The sequence below is a fragment of the Acanthochromis polyacanthus genome, chromosome 12 (genome assembly GCF_021347895.1).
Source record: "Acanthochromis polyacanthus isolate Apoly-LR-REF ecotype Palm Island chromosome 12, KAUST_Apoly_ChrSc, whole genome shotgun sequence".
Classification (NCBI taxonomy): Eukaryota; Metazoa; Chordata; class Actinopteri; family Pomacentridae; genus Acanthochromis; species Acanthochromis polyacanthus.
This window is the reverse complement of record NC_067124.1, coordinates 40,699,836-40,714,962: the sequence shown is the minus strand read 5'-3', so window position 1 is coordinate 40,714,962 and position 15,127 is coordinate 40,699,836. Positions and strand designations below refer to the sequence as shown.

Here is a 15,127-nt window from a genome sequence, read left to right as displayed (position 1 = left end):
CCCAAATATGGGAAAAATCTGAGCAAAAAATGGATATCTAATTATACAAACCCAATATAGAAAAAATGCAAATAGAATAAAATGAAACAAAAAATTGCAAATAACATTAAAACAATAAAACTGATGTATTTTTGCAAAAGTGGGTTTTGTAGGGTTAATCAAGGCAATAAATGCTGTTTTCACAATTTTCATTTGGCAACTTTAATCTTACTTTTAAAAACGTTTGTAGGAAAATGAATAAATCAAATGAAAAAAAGTTGAACAAAAACCTTTACTAGCACCAAAAAATGTAAAAACAGCGTCCTCCAGTCAAACTTAAACCGCTCTGTTGGTTTTGCTGCTGTCAGGTCTATTCCGGTTTGTGGTTTTGTTGCTGTGAGGTCTATTCCGGTTTGTGGTTTTGCTGCTGTCAGGTCTATTCCGGTTTGTGGTTTTGCTGCTGTCAGGTTTATTCCGGTTTGTGGTTTTGCTGCTGTCAGGCTTATTCCGGTTTGTGGTTTTGCTGCTGTCAGGCTTATTCCGGTTTGTGGTTTTGCTGCTGTCAGGCTTATTCCGGTTTGTGGTTTTGTTGCTGTCAGGTTTATTCCGGTTTGTGGTTTTGTTGCTGTGAGGTCTATTCCGGTTTGTGGTTTTGCTGCTGTCAGGTCTATTCCGGTTTGTGGTTTTGTTGCTGTGAGGTCTATTCCGGTTTGTAGTTTTGCTGCTGTCAGGTCTATTCCGGTTTGTGGTTTTGTTGCTGTGAGGTCTATTCCGGTTTGTGGTTTTGCTGCTGTCAGGCTTATTCCGGTTTCTGGTTTTGTTGCTGTGAGGTCTATTCCGGTTTGTGGTTTTGCTGCTGTCAGGTCTATTCCGGTTTGTGGTTTTGCTGCTGTCAGGCTTATTCCGGTTTGTGGTTTTGTTGCTGTCAGGTCTATTCCGGTTTGTGGTTTCGCTGCTGTCAGGTCTATTCCGGTTTGTGGTTTTGCTGCTGTCAGGTCTATTCCGGTTTGTGGTTTTGCTGCTGTCAGGTCTATTCCGGTTTGTGGTTTTGCTGCTGTCAGGTCTATTCCGGTTTGTGGTTTTGCTGCTGTCAGGTCTATTCCGGTTTGTGGTTTTGCTGCTGTCAGGTCTATTCCGGTTTGTGGTTTTGTTGCTGTGAGGTCTATTCCGGTTTGTGGTTTTGCTGCTGTCAGGTCTATTCCGGTTTGTGGTTTTGTTGCTGTGAGGTCTATTCCGGTTTGTGGTTTTGCTGCTGTCAGGTCTATTCCGGTTTGTGGTTTTGTTGCTGTGAGGTCTATTCCGGTTTGTGGTTTTGCTGCTGTCAGGCTTATTCCGGTTTCTGGTTTTGTTGCTGTCAGGCTTATTCCGGTTTGTGGTTTTGTTGCTGTGAGGTCTATTCCGGTTTGTGGTTTTGCTGCTGTCAGGTCTATTCCGGTTTGTGGTTTTGCTGCTGTCAGGCTTATTCCGGTTTGTGGTTTTGTTGCTGTCAGGTTTATTCCGGTTTGTGGTTTTGTTGCTGTGAGGTCTATTCCGGTTTGTGGTTTTGCTGCTGTCAGGTCTATTCCGGTTTGTGGTTTTGTTGCTGTGAGGTCTATTCCGGTTTGTGGTTTTGCTGCTGTCAGGTCTATTCCGGTTTGTGGTTTTGCTGCTGTCAGGCTTATTCCGGTTTGTGGTTTTGCTGCTGTCAGGCTTATTCCGGTTTGTGGTTTTGTTGCTGTCAGGTTTATTCCGGTTTGTGGTTTTGTTGCTGTGAGGTCTATTCCGGTTTGTGGTTTTGCTGCTGTCAGGTCTATTCCGGTTTGTGGTTTTGTTGCTGTGAGGTCTATTCCGGTTTGTAGTTTTGCTGCTGTCAGGTCTATTCCGGTTTGTGGTTTTGTTGCTGTGAGGTCTATTCCGGTTTGTGGTTTTGCTGCTGTCAGGCTTATTCCGGTTTCTGGTTTTGTTGCTGTGAGGTCTATTCCGGTTTGTGGTTTTGCTGCTGTCAGGTCTATTCCGGTTTGTGGTTTTGCTGCTGTCAGGCTTATTCCGGTTTGTGGTTTTGTTGCTGTCAGGTCTATTCCGGTTTGTGGTTTCGCTGCTGTCAGGTCTATTCCGGTTTGTGGTTTTGCTGCTGTCAGGTCTATTCCGGTTTGTGGTTTCGCTGCTGTCAGGTCTATTCCGGTTTGTGGTTTTGCTGCTGTCAGGTCTATTCCGGTTTGTGGTTTTGCTGCTGTCAGGTCTATTCCGGTTTGTGGTTTTGCTGCTGTCAGGTCTATTCCGGTTTGTGGTTTTGCTGCTGTCAGGCTTATTCCGGTTTGTGGTTTTGTTGCTGTCAGGTTTATTCCGGTTTGTGGTTTTGTTGCTGTGAGGTCTATTCCGGTTTGTGGTTTTGCTGCTGTCAGGTCTATTCCGGTTTGTGGTTTTGTTGCTGTGAGGTCTATTCCGGTTTGTGGTTTTGCTGTTGTCAGGTCTATTCCGGTTTGTGGTTTTGCTGCTGTCAGGTCTATTCCGGTTTGTGGTTTTGTTGCTGTGAGGTCTATTCCGGTTTGTGGTTTTGCTGCTGTCAGGCTTATTCCGGTTTCTGGTTTTGTTGCTGTCAGGCTTATTCCGGTTTGTGGTTTTGTTGCTGTGAGGTCTATTCCGGTTTGTGGTTTTGCTGCTGTCAGGTCTATTCCGGTTTGTGGTTTTGCTGCTGTCAGGCTTATTCCGGTTTGTGGTTTTGTTGCTGTCAGGTTTATTCCGGTTTGTGGTTTTGTTGCTGTGAGGTCTATTCCGGTTTGTGGTTTTGCTGCTGTCAGGTCTATTCCGGTTTGTGGTTTTGTTGCTGTGAGGTCTATTCCGGTTTGTGGTTTTGCTGCTGTCAGGTCTATTCCGGTTTGTGGTTTTGTTGCTGTGAGGTCTATTCCGGTTTGTGGTTTTGCTGCTGTCAGGCTTATTCCGGTTTCTGGTTTTGTTGCTGTCAGGCTTATTCCGGTTTGTGGTTTTGTTGCTGTGAGGTCTATTCCGGTTTGTGGTTTTGCTGCTGTCAGGTCTATTCCGGTTTGTGGTTTTGCTGCTGTCAGGCTTATTCCGGTTTGTGGTTTTGTTGCTGTCAGGTCTATTCCGGTTTGTGGTTTCGCTGCTGTCAGGTCTATTCCGGTTTGTGGTTTTGCTGCTGTCAGGTCTATTCCGGTTTGTGGTTTTGCTGCTGTCAGGTCTATTCCGGTTTGTGGTTTTGCTGCTGTCAGGTCTATTCCGGTTTGTGGTTTTGCTGCTGTCTCAGGTGACACAGGAAGACGGTGAAGGTCAGAGCGACGCCTCCCAGGAACACGGTCCGAGCTACCGGAGGGACGAAGGTGAAGTTTATCGCCTGAGATCCAAAAGAAGAAGAAAAAATGAGTTCTAAACATCTGAATGTGAGTGAATCTGCAGCAAAACTTTAATGATCTCACCTGCATCGTCGACCAGTAGACCACCCCAGTCTGCAGCCAGAGAGACAGAAAGATCATCATGGAACATGTAAGTGGACGGTACATGATGTGGACAATAAAAACAATCCACGAAATCACAGTAAAACTCATCAAAGACAGAAAAATACATAAAAACAAACAAACAGCAGCAAATGTATCAAATATATTATAAAATATATTATCAGCTGGATTTAAAGTCAGACAGCCTAATTTAATAATCACGCACTGTAAAATAATATAAAATAATAATAATAATCAAAACAGATGTTTGATCCAGTCATTATTTACAGTCATGGCTATTATTTAAAATTATTTTATTTTATTACATTTTATTTGTCAACATGCACATTATTTTTCTTAGTTCCTTAAATCTTATTATCTTTTATGTAACTAAACAAGAAAAATCTGCTAAATATATATATATGTGTGTTTTCAATTCTTAATTTACATGATATGTAAGAATACATAATAATGAAATAATGTCTCTAGAACGAAGCAATAATTGTGTATTTTTACACTTAAAAGGAGAAAAGCTTCACGTGTGCATTCATACTTTTTAGTGATTCGACTGGAAAACGTCTGTAAACAGCAGAAACAATAATAATATGTCATATAAATAACAGTAAACTGAAAACAGTCATTTTCAGCCTCCAGAGAACATCTCTGACCTGATAAGACGTCCAGAACTTCTGCCTCCAGTCCTCCAGCAGCTCCTCTTTGTCTTCTAGGAAACTTAAACCTGAGATTTACAAATGGAGAGAAAACATTTACAGAACAAAGAGGACCATAAATCACCTCACCACCATTTTAATAATAATACAGTTTATCTGTCATGCTCATTTCATTTCAGCTAAATCTCAAAATGCTACATTAAAGAGAAGAACATCAGAACCGTCCTGAACGGCTTCTTTCTGCTCCTCAGTTTCCTTCTTGGTGCAAAACTGAACATCAGGAAGTTCAAGACCAGAAAATGAAGAGATTTAATCCATGAAGGAACATGGTGGAGTAATGTGACCATCAGAGGCGGCGGTCCGTCCGTCTGTCAGCAACGTTACTCAAAAACAGATTTAGATGAAATTTTCAGGGAAGCTCAGAAATGATCCAAGGACCAAGTGATCAGATTTTATCAGTGATGCTGCTTATAGTCTGGATCCATGGATTGGTTAAAGATTTCTGTATCATTGCCAGATAGCAGCACGGCGTCACTGTAACCATGACAACCAGTGAACACTACATCAGCTGATTGTGATCCTACTACAAATCCACCTCTGAGGACTTATCAGGACTTATCCATCAGAAATGATCCAAGGCTCTCTGAGTGTTTTTCTAGTTTTCCCTGAGATCATTTAGTGTCTCGTTTGTGTGTTTTCGGGTCTCTTCGTCACAGTTTTGCCTGGTTTTTCTCATCATTTATCTCCATATTGTCGTTTTGTGTCTCTTTTTTCTTGTTTCGTGTCTGGTTTTGGTTGTTTAATTTGTGTTTGAGGCTGTTTTGTTTCTTTATTTTGCTCATTTTGCACCACATTTGTGTACTTTTGCGTCTCATTTTGATTGTTTTGCGTTACATTTTTCTGTTTTGTGTCATTTTGTGGCTGATTTTAGGTGTTTTGTGTCTCTTTAGAACAGTTTTGTCTCTTTTTGGTCATTTTTTCTGGTCTTCGTCCTTTTTTGTGTCTCTGAGTGCTTTTCTTGTTGAGTCTCCATCAGATCAACCTTAAAAACAACCAGAGGACTCGGTCTAAAGCGTCTCTGAAGCTCACCGAGATAAAAAGCGCTGATGGTGAGCGGCGCAGCGATCAGCTGATCCAACACCACCTTTCCCGCCACTGCCTTCATCCCTCCTCCAGGCAGCAGCTTCTCCAGAGCCGCCAGCCAGCGGTAGTTGAAGTTGGCGTGGAAACAGAAGCCGACCGTCGCCACCCGGGCCGTCTGGGTCCAGTCCACGCCTCCCTGTCCCTCCGACCCGGCGGCAGCTTTCTGAGCCAGGAAGTTCTGCTGGAAGAGGTCGGCGGAGGCGAACAGGGCCGTGTAGCCCAGGACGTTGCTGACGTACGGACGGGCTTTGAACGCAGCCCAGACCCGGTTCATGGTGACGGATCTGTGGACAGGAGACGGATTTTATCACTGGAGGTTCATTTATCACTGAGATATGAAATCCAGAACAACATGAAGGAGGAGAAGAAACATTCTGTCAGTGGTCAATACCAGAAAACGGTTCAATATAAGTTCTGTTTCACAAATGTAGAAGAAACCTGGAACAGCGTCCAACATCTGCAGATGTTTCACCAGGAATGAATCTACAACCACCTGCTCCTCTCACTTTTATTCATCCTTTCATTTTTGCCTCAATCTCCGTTTTGGGTCTTTTTTTTTGTCATTTTGTCTCAATTTTGTCATTTTATGTCTCGTTTTTCAGTTTCATTTTTGTTGTTCTTGGTCTCGTTTTTGTTGTTTTTGTCATTTTGGGTTTCATTTTGTGTCTGAATTTTGTCATTTTTGGTGTCATTTTTGTCATTTTCTCTGTTGTTTTGTATCTTTTTGAAAATTAATTGCATGTTCACAACCTCTAAAGTTCTCGCTCTGCTCCTCTGTTCGTTGTTCTTCAGCCATGCCACAGATTTCATTGTGGTCTTTTCTCTCCTCATCCTGTAGATGTTTTTCTATCTCCATGTTACTCCATCTGTACAAAGATGTTTCACCATGCTGAATGTATCTCTAAGGCCACTCTGATCTCCAGTAAAACCAGTAAAACCAGCAAAACAACTTCTAATTAACCACACTCCTTTGTTTTAGTGCAGAAATGTTCACATTTAAGGAATTATCTTTTTACCAAACATCATGAACAACCTGAAATATGTTTAGAAAAATAAGTTCAGTTTCATCCACATTCATCCTCAGTTTATCATTTCCACATTACAGATCAGAGTGTCTACAAAGGAACACAACATTTAGTCACCTGGAACTGAACCATGGAGGATTTTACTGGAGGATCACAACCACAAAATCAGACAAAAAACAACAAAAACAAGACAAAACATTACAAAAACTAAACACAAAATGACAAAAACGAGACGGAAAACAACAAAAACCAGACAACATATGGAGGATTTAAATCGGTCTGACCTCTCGCTGGTTCTTCTCCCCTTCAGTCTCTGAAGCCAGAAGATCTAAAAGCTGCTTCCTGATTGGTTCTCCAGCACAGAGAGAACGTCCTGATGGGTCAAAGTTCTGCAGATAAAAGCTTTTATCAGCCGGCTGGAGAGGAATCTGAGAAAAGAGCACATGGAGGACGATAAAACCGACTGACGGAGAAAAACTGGATTTAAGCACAAATAAAGAGAACCAAGTGGAGAAATGAGCTCTCTGCAGCACACACTGTCATTTATTCAACCTTTAAAATCAGTTTTCCTCCAGTTTCTGACTCTGGTGTTCGTCTGTTGGAGCTTCAGAATGTGAGCTCTCTGTAAATAGACGCCACTCCTGCAGCTGAAACTCCACGTTATCACCGCAAAGAAAGCAGCTGTAGCATTTATACCACTCTGTTTAGACTCTTAACAGCTAAAAATGTCTTTTACTACAGCTTTTTTTGACTCCTAATGAAAAACAAACATTTTATCGCGACTAATTTAATTTCATAGCTTCTAAACATTCATATTCACCATTATTCTGTCATTTAACTAGAGTTTAGTTAAAAGCAAAAATCAGCAAAATTATGATAAATAATTTATAATATGATAAAAAATGATACAAGAAGAAATATTTGGTTTGGATTGTTCTTTATGAATACACGCAAACCTTAAACAACACAAATACCTAAAAATATAAAACAGCAGGAACTCAACTCTTCTTCAGACCTCTGAGGAGCAACACCTCCACCACCATCCACCGATGACCAGCTGTGAGCTCAGAGGACGTCAGGACAACGTTCCACGGTGTGAACCTGAGTCCTAAGAGACTGCAGAGGAATTCTGGAGCGTCTTCAGTCTGTCTGTCATCATGCCCGGTCCTCAAACATTTTAAATCTGCCACCATTATTCCCAGACCCAAAGAATTACCATCACCAGCCCAGAGGATTACAGACCCATCAGTGGTGGAGGGTTTTCAGAGATTAGCACAAAGTCAGGGCGTTGTACCGAACCGTGGTGGTGAAGAGGGAGCTGAGCCTCAAGGAGAAGATCTCAGTTTACCATCCATCTACGTTCCAACCCAAAGAATGAAATCATGGATACAAGCGTCTGAAATGAGCTTCCTCTGTAGGGTGTCTGGGCTCAACCTTAGAGACAGGAGGAGAAGATCAGACATCTGGAGGGAGCTCAGAGTAGAGCTGCTGATCATTCACCTCTGAAGGAACCAGTGGAGGTGGTTTGGACATCTGGTTCTGATCCTCCATGGAGACTTCCTTTGGAGGTTTTCTGAACACGTCCTCCTGGGAGGAGACCCCGGGGTAGAACCAGAACATTGAAGAGGGCAGATGTGTCCCAGCAGCTGCTGCTGACCTTCTGCAGGTTCTCTGTGGAGATCATCCTCTGCAGGACCTTCTGGTGGGTTCACAGGCAGCACTGAGGCAGATAGGAAAGCTCCACGGTCATCAAAACAGAAACTCATCAAAACACAGCTGCCCACCCATCCACCTCCTGTTTCCTCTGCTGCCCTCCAGGAGGCGCTACAGCTCCATCTGGACCCTCCACACTGCTAAAGTTTTGACCCCTGAGGCCATAAAGCAGCAGGACCAGCACTAACTCCTGAACGTGTGCATTTAGCATGAGCAGTGCAGTTCTGGGTGGGTTTGTGCAAATTTATTCATTTATGAGTGATTTTATGTTTGTTTTCTTACATCCTGTTGTGACGATGCTGCTGGTCTCCTTTTAAGCAGATCTCTGCTCTCACTGGGACTGACCTGCTTAAATAAATGCTAAATAAAGTAAATACATTATAAAACATATTTTGCATAGTATATTTTTAATCTTATCTGTTGTAATTGTTTTATCCCACAAAGGAGATTAACTCAGAATTTCATTCTCCGATGACAATAAAGGCATTTGATTTGATTTTGAAAATATCTATAAAAAAACACAATTTTCTACTAATTTAAGTCCAAATTGTGCTTTTTTGGGGGTCAAACGTCATAAAAGATTCTCCTTTTTGACCCCAGCACTAACATTTAAGCTGAAAATCCAAACTGAAATGGGATAAATGTGCAAATTGGTTGAAATATTCTTAAAAAAATGAGGTTTTCACTGTATTTTGGGACATTTTACTGCTATTTGGCACATTTATTTCACTGTAGTTTAGATTTTTTAAGATAAATTATATTGATAATGATTAAAGTAACTATTTCAGATCAAAAAACAAAAAGAAAAAAGCAACAAAAAAGTCTCAGATGAAACCCAGGAACTATTTTTTAATTTTCAGGCTGAAATGTGAATAAAAGCTGCTGTTCGCTAATTATTCCTCCTCCTCCAGCTGCTGCCATAGATCTGTAAACTGGGCTCCTGGAAGGCAATCTGTGGATTTAAAGGACTCTAAAGGTCAATTAAAGCCGTTAGCAACCAGCTCAGATCCTCCCTCTGAGAATGCACTAATTAGAGCCGCAGCTTAAAAACATCAATTAAGGATCAATCAAGGCCTCGTTAAGCGTTTGTCCAACAAAGCTGCAGCATTTGACTCCTCATAATGGACTCAGCTCAAAAAGAAAAAAAGGAAAACTGACGTCACGAAAAACCTGAAGGAGCTCAGCAGCTTTTCTCTGCAGCTTCAGTCTGGAGGAAGATCTGAAGACCAGGAGGCAGAAGACCAGGAGGCAGAAGACCAGCAGGTAGAAGACCAGGAGGTAGAAGACCAGCAGGTAGAAGACCAGGAGGCAGAAGACCAGCAGGCAGAAGACCAGCAGGTAGAAGACCAGCAGGCAGAAGACCAGGAGGCAGAAGACCAGCAGGTAGAAGACCAGCAGGTAGAAGACCAGGAGGCAGAAGACCAGGAGGCAGAAGACCAGCAGGCAGAAGACCAGCAGGTAGAAGACCAGCAGGTAGAAGACCAGGAGGCAGAAGACCAGGAGGTAGAAGACCAGGAGGCAGAAGACCAGCAGGTAGAAGACCAGGAGGCAGAAGACCAGCAGGCAGAAGACCAGGAGGCAGAAGACCAGGAGGCAGAAGACCAGGAGGCAGAAGACCAGGAGGCAGAAGACCAGGAGGCAGAAGACCAGGAGGCAGAAGACCAGGAGGCAGAAGACCAGGAGGTAGGAGGCGTCTGACGTGTTCAGATTTCAGGACTAAAGCAGATTAAATGGAGTTATAAATCCTAGGGTGACGCTGCTCATCTTACAGCTGGAATTTTAAAGATTATTTAATGTTATTTTACAGATTTTGCTGATTTTTTTCCTCCTAAAATCACTGAAAATTAGATTTAATTCAGGTCCAACTCTAAATAATGTCCAGATTAAAAAATAACATTTTTATAAATACTCATTCTTTTATTGTGTTTTTGATGAATAATTTAAAATATTTCAAACTTTAATATGCAGATTAATCCTTTGAAATATTGTTGAATGCTATGAAAGATTGAACGACTTCATTTTTTTTAAATCTGATTTTTGATTTGAACATTATTTGCACTTTCTGCAGTAAATTTGTGAATTAATACATTTATTTTGTGATTTTACTAAATATTATCAGTAACTAAAGAAAACAGAGAAAATCTGTCAAACAACACTTAAATAATTTCACATATTTCAAATTTTAATTTGCATAAATTCTCGTTGAAATATTGTTGAATGTCTGTAATAAAAATTACTGATTTTTCAGTTTTTGCATGAAAGGAAAATCTGAATTTTATTTCAAACACAATAAAAGACTTAACGATTATGTGTAATAAAATTACAATTATTATTTGTCAATAAAATTGTTTTTCACAAACAATCATTCAAAAGAAAAATTCAGCTTTTTTTTATTTAAATATAATTTTTTAGTTCAAACATTTGACAATATTTGAAAGAGAATTTATCCAAATTAAAGTTTAAAATATATGAAATGATTGAAGTGTAATTTGACAGATTTTCTGTTTTCTTTAGTTTCGGGTCATATTTAGTAAAATCACAAAATCAATGTATGAATTTATATTATTTATAATAATATAAATTAATACTGTTCGTATATGTTTTTACTTTATTTTCTCTTACAGGGTTAAAGATTCACGATCAAATCAAGTCACTTCATCAAAATAATGTTTGTAGCCTAAACGTTGTGACCAAAATTATTCATACCCTTTGTCAGTGACCAAAGCCTTCATAAATGTACAGAAATATACATTTAGTTGATGGAAAATCACAGTAATTATCTGTAAAATAATACTTTTAGTTGATTTAAGTACATCTAAAAAATCATTATTTTACGGTCGAATCAATGACTCTGATTTAAAGCTTGTTTTTGTAAATGAATTAATTTTTCTGTGATTTTATTTGATATTTTCTGTAATTTAACGAAGCATGTGATCGCTTGTCTGTCGCGGGTTTTACGTTCCAAAGTCCTGTCGCTATTTAGCACAGAAGCCGCTTCATTTTTTCATTAACTTATGTGTATTTCTGATTTTATTCGACTGTTTTTATTGCATTTCAACGCCTTGTTCTGATGTACAGCACTTTGTTTCAACTGTGCTTGTTTAAAGTGCTACATAAAGTTAAATATTTCATTCTAAGTTCCTGATCGGAGTCTGTTGGTCGAGGCTGAAAACTAAACGAGACGTCTCTGGAGATACTGAGGACCTGTGACTGAGTTTAGCCCTGATTATTGAATATAAAACCCTCCATAAACCCTCTATAAACCCTCTACAAACTGTCCCCTTCCCCCCCAGCCATGAGACCCTCCATCTCCGTCAGCCTGGAGCCAGGTCTGGACCGAGGCGTCCCCTGGGGTCGGGACCTCTACACCTTTGTGACCTCGGCGGCGGGTCACATGATGAGAACGCTGCAGAAACCCAGGAAGAACCGGCAGTCCAAACGGCAGGTCAACCACCGACGCTTCCTGCACAACATGATCCAGAGGTGGGTCGACGAGAAGATAAAAACTAGAGGTTAAATCTGAGAAAATAAAGCTTCGAGTCACCGGACAGATTAGAGGTAATAAAATATAAAATAAGGATCTGGAGGATCTGATCCCAGCGAGACTCCTATGATAGCATCATGATGTGAAGCATGGAGGTGGCATCATCATGAAGCATGGTGATGGTAACAAAAAAGTTCAGTTTGAACGTCAAGTACAACATGGTAGCAACAGAAACAGGATGTTAGTGGTATGGTCCAGTCTTTTGCTAAGCTAACTAGTCTTTATGCTAAGGTAACTAATCTTTATACTAGATAACTAGCCTTTATGCTAAGCTAACTATCCTTTATGCTAAGCTAACTAGTCTTTATACTGACCTAACTCGTTTTTATGCTAAGCTAACTAGTCTTTATGCTAAGCTAACTAGTCTTTATACTGACCTAACTCGTTTTTATGCTAAACTAACTAGTCTTTATGCTAAGCTATCTTTTATGCTAAGCAAACTTGCCTTTATACTTTGCTAACTAGCCTTTATGCTAAGCTAATTACTCTTTATGCTAAGTTAACTTAACTTCATGCTAAGTTAACTACTCTTTATGGTAAGCTAGCTAGTCTTTATAAGATAACTAATCTTTATGCTAAGCTAACTAGTCTTTATGCGAAGTAAACTAAAGTTTATGCTAAGCTAACTATCCTTTACGCTAAACTAACTAGCCTTTATACTTAGCTAACTTGTCTTTATGGCAAGCTAATTCGTCTTTATGCAGAGCTAACTAGCCTTTTTGCTAAGCTAACTAGTCTTTATGCTAAGTTAACTAAATTTCATGCTAAGTTAACTACCCTTTATGGTAAGCTAGCTAGTCTTTATGATAAGGTAACTAATCTTTATGCTAAGCTAACTAGTCTTTATACTAAACTAACTAGTCCATATTCATTATACTAAGCTAACTAGTCTTTATGCTAAGTTAACTAAATTTCATGCTAAGTTAACTACCCTTTATGGTAAGCTAGCTAGTCTTTATGATAAGGTAACTAATCTTTATACTAAGCTAACTAGTCTTTATGCTAAGGTAAAGCTGCGAGCTGCTATATCTTTAGCTTCATGTTTCTTTGATGTTTTTTTTTCCCCATCTGCTTCTATCAACAGAAAGTTTGCCGACATCGAAGCAGCGAATCATCGTCTGGCTGCTGCTCTGTATTTCAAGGAGTCCGACAAAGACGGATCTTCTCCATCGTCGCCCAAACCGACAGGAAGCGTGCCTCAGAGCGGAACAGATCCAGACAAACACCAAGACGATGAATCTGTCGACTTGTATGAAGCTGAGGTTGTTGAGAAGAAGCAGCAGGAGTCGGGACATCTGTGGAAATGTCATCTGAAGAACCAGAACAAAGCAGTGCATCTGGGTTCAGACTTGAACCACGAATCAGAACTCTTTGATTCCAAGTTTCAGCCGATCAGCAGCTTTTCCGAAGAAAACCAAACTCCTCCTGACGACTCCAGCTTCGGTCAGCTCATCTCTCCGACCTTCAGTCCAGAACTCTCTCCGTTGTTTCTGGACTCCTGTGACTTCTCCGTCCAGATGTTCTCCGACCTGCCAGCCCAGAGGAACCTGGACCTGGAGGCTCAGCTGACCGACATCCTGGAGCTGCTGGGAGATCCAAACGACGGCAGCTGGATGGACGTGGAAACCTACCTGGAGAACGTGTGTGACTGTCATGGTGATGCCGGACAAGAGGACCAATCAGAGAGCTTCGCTGAGGCGGACGGAGGCAAGGGCGGGTGTGGATACGGTTGCCATGGAGATCAGGGATGGCAGAGTTCATCGGCAGTGGAAGAAGAGCTTCACAACCAGCTTTCTGTCTGCCACCATGAGAACCAGTGCATGATGGGAAACCGTGGAGTCGGTTTTACTCCGTTTGAAGGCGTCGCTCAGTCATTCACCGTTCCGATGCAAACTCCTGAACTCCGTCTCATAGCAACACCGCCTCAGGAGGACGACTGGTTCTTCACTGACATCCTGAAGGACAGGAAGTCACCAGAATACTAGGAAACGTTCCTGTTTCCGTACGAACTTTAGCTGTTTCATCAACCAAAACACCTCCACGTTTACAGCCTCAGTTACATTATTAAATCATGATGTGAAGCACGGTGGCGGCAGCATCATGACGTGAAGCACGGTGGCGGCAGCATCATGACGTGAAGCACGGTGGCGGCAGCATCATGACGTGAAGCACGGTGGCGGCAGCATCATGATATGAAGCACATGGTGGTGTTGATTTAATGAGTGTTTTCTTTCATTTCACGTGTCTGTATTTAAAATGACTCATTAAAACATTTCAGTGAAACAGTTTTGAAAGAAGTCCAAAGTCACACTGTTTTCCTCTTCAGTCCCTTCAAATTTATTGATTTTTCTGTTTCATTTTTGGGTGATCATTTTGATTCTCTTTGTGATTATTTTGTCTCTCTTTGTATTTTTTTTGCATCTCTTTGTGGTTGTTTTGCGTCTCTTTGTGATCTGTGTCTAACTGTGTCTTCTGTTTTAATAGCTCAGGTTTTTCTACCAGTCCATGTTTTATTTCCAGTCTAACCCCTGGTTCCGTATTCTTTCCTCTAAGCTGTAAACAAAACGTTTATGTTTCAGAAAACACGTTGAAGTCCTGAAATGTGCTCTAATGACGATCCAAATCTGACGTGAGGTTTTTTGTTGCTTTGTTTCCTAGTTTCAGATAAATTCACTGCCAACATGCTGTGACCTCTGAATCATCCAACTAACAAGTTAGATGATGAAGCGGCTGAATAATATTGCACACCCCACTTTTCAGTTTTTTATTTGTTAAAGTTTAAAATATCCAATAAATTTCGTTCCACTTCACGATTGTGTCCCAATTGTTGTTGATTCTTGGCAAAAAATTAAAATTTTATATCTTTATGTTTGAAGCCTGAAATGTGGCGAAAGGTTGAAAAGTTCAAGGAGGCCGAATACTTTCACAAGGCACTGTACATTCATGCCAGGTGCAGTAAAGGAGATAAAAGCAGTAAAACTCCTCCCTACATGCTGAACTCTTGTTTATATACACATACATATGTCTATAAAAACGTCATAGTATCGTATGTCGATATACAGTCATGATGTTCACACACTGCATCATATTTAAAAAGTCACTGTACATTCTGTGGATAAAGTTCTAGTACAGTGTGTCATAGTAACTTCACAGTATGTCGTTCAAGAAGACACGTCATATGCTCATCGTAAATGAACCATTCATGAAAATTAATGTCAGCTGTTGCCCTCAAGAGGCCAGAAGTACAGATTTAGTAGTTGTTTCTCTAGAATTCATGTTAAAACCACTCCCAAAAATCCAACTGGAGCTGGACCAGAACCAAAGTAACAATCATTGTAAATTAATCTGTTGTTTTCTGGATTAATCAATCAGCTGTTTGTCTCTAAAAAGTCTTTAAATGGTGAAAAATGTGGATCAGAGTTTCCTCAAATGTCTGGTTTAGTCCAAAGATCTTCAGTTTACTGTCACAGAGGAAAGAAAGCAGAAAAGATTCACATTGAAGGAGCTGAAATCACTGATTCAGACTGCTGTTATTTAAAAACTAATCTCTAGATCTGCAAGTATTCTGAACTTTTTAGAAAACAACCACCTTAATTCACACAGCTTGATATTTACCTTCTAAAA

General features: G+C 40.7%; 2 protein-coding genes across 2 annotated transcripts; one reads left to right on the top strand and one right to left on the bottom strand.

Moving 5' to 3' along the window:
- Positions 1-2,985: 2,985 nt before the first annotated feature.
- On the bottom strand, positions 2,986-8,604 carry si:ch211-120k19.1 (uncharacterized protein LOC563199 homolog). The gene is made up of 5 exons (XM_051957347.1): positions 6,531-8,604; positions 5,168-5,505; positions 4,076-4,146; positions 3,390-3,419; positions 2,986-3,307 (listed from the first exon to the last, which is right to left on the bottom strand). Exons 2-5 carry the CDS (start codon positions 5,493-5,495, stop codon positions 3,188-3,190), a joined length of 549 nt encoding a protein of 182 aa, XP_051813307.1. The 5' UTR covers positions 5,496-5,505; positions 6,531-8,604; the 3' UTR covers positions 2,986-3,187.
- A 2,197-nt stretch (positions 8,605-10,801) lies between these two features.
- Positions 10,802-13,976, top strand: LOC127536505 (uncharacterized). The gene is made up of 2 exons (XM_051957095.1): positions 10,802-11,442; positions 12,588-13,976. The coding sequence occupies exons 1-2, from the start codon at positions 11,255-11,257 to the stop codon at positions 13,486-13,488; spliced, it is 1,089 nt and encodes a 362-aa protein (XP_051813055.1). The 5' UTR covers positions 10,802-11,254; the 3' UTR covers positions 13,489-13,976.
- Positions 13,977-15,127: the final 1,151 nt, after the last annotated feature.

What these genes read in the sequence shown, in the direction of transcription:
- LOC127536505 (XM_051957095.1), top strand. Translation starts at nt 11,255, where the DNA reads ATGAGACCCTCCATCTCCGTCAGCCTGGAGCCAGGTCTGGACCGAGGC. An exon ending in CTGCACAACATGATCCAGAG is followed by an intron (nt 11,443 to 12,587) that starts GTGGGTCGACGA and finishes TTCTATCAACAG; the next exon opens with AAAGTTTGCCGACATCGAAG.
- si:ch211-120k19.1 (XM_051957347.1), bottom strand. Translation starts at nt 5,495, where the DNA reads ATGAACCGGGTCTGGGCTGCGTTCAAAGCCCGTCCGTACGTCAGCAAC. An exon ending in AGTTCTGGACGTCTTATCAG is followed by an intron (nt 3,420 to 4,075) that starts GTCAGAGATGTT and finishes CTCTGGCTGCAG; the next exon opens with ACTGGGGTGGTCTACTGGTC. An exon ending in TCTACTGGTCGACGATGCAG is followed by an intron (nt 3,308 to 3,389) that starts GTGAGATCATTA and finishes TTTGGATCTCAG; the next exon opens with GCGATAAACTTCACCTTCGT.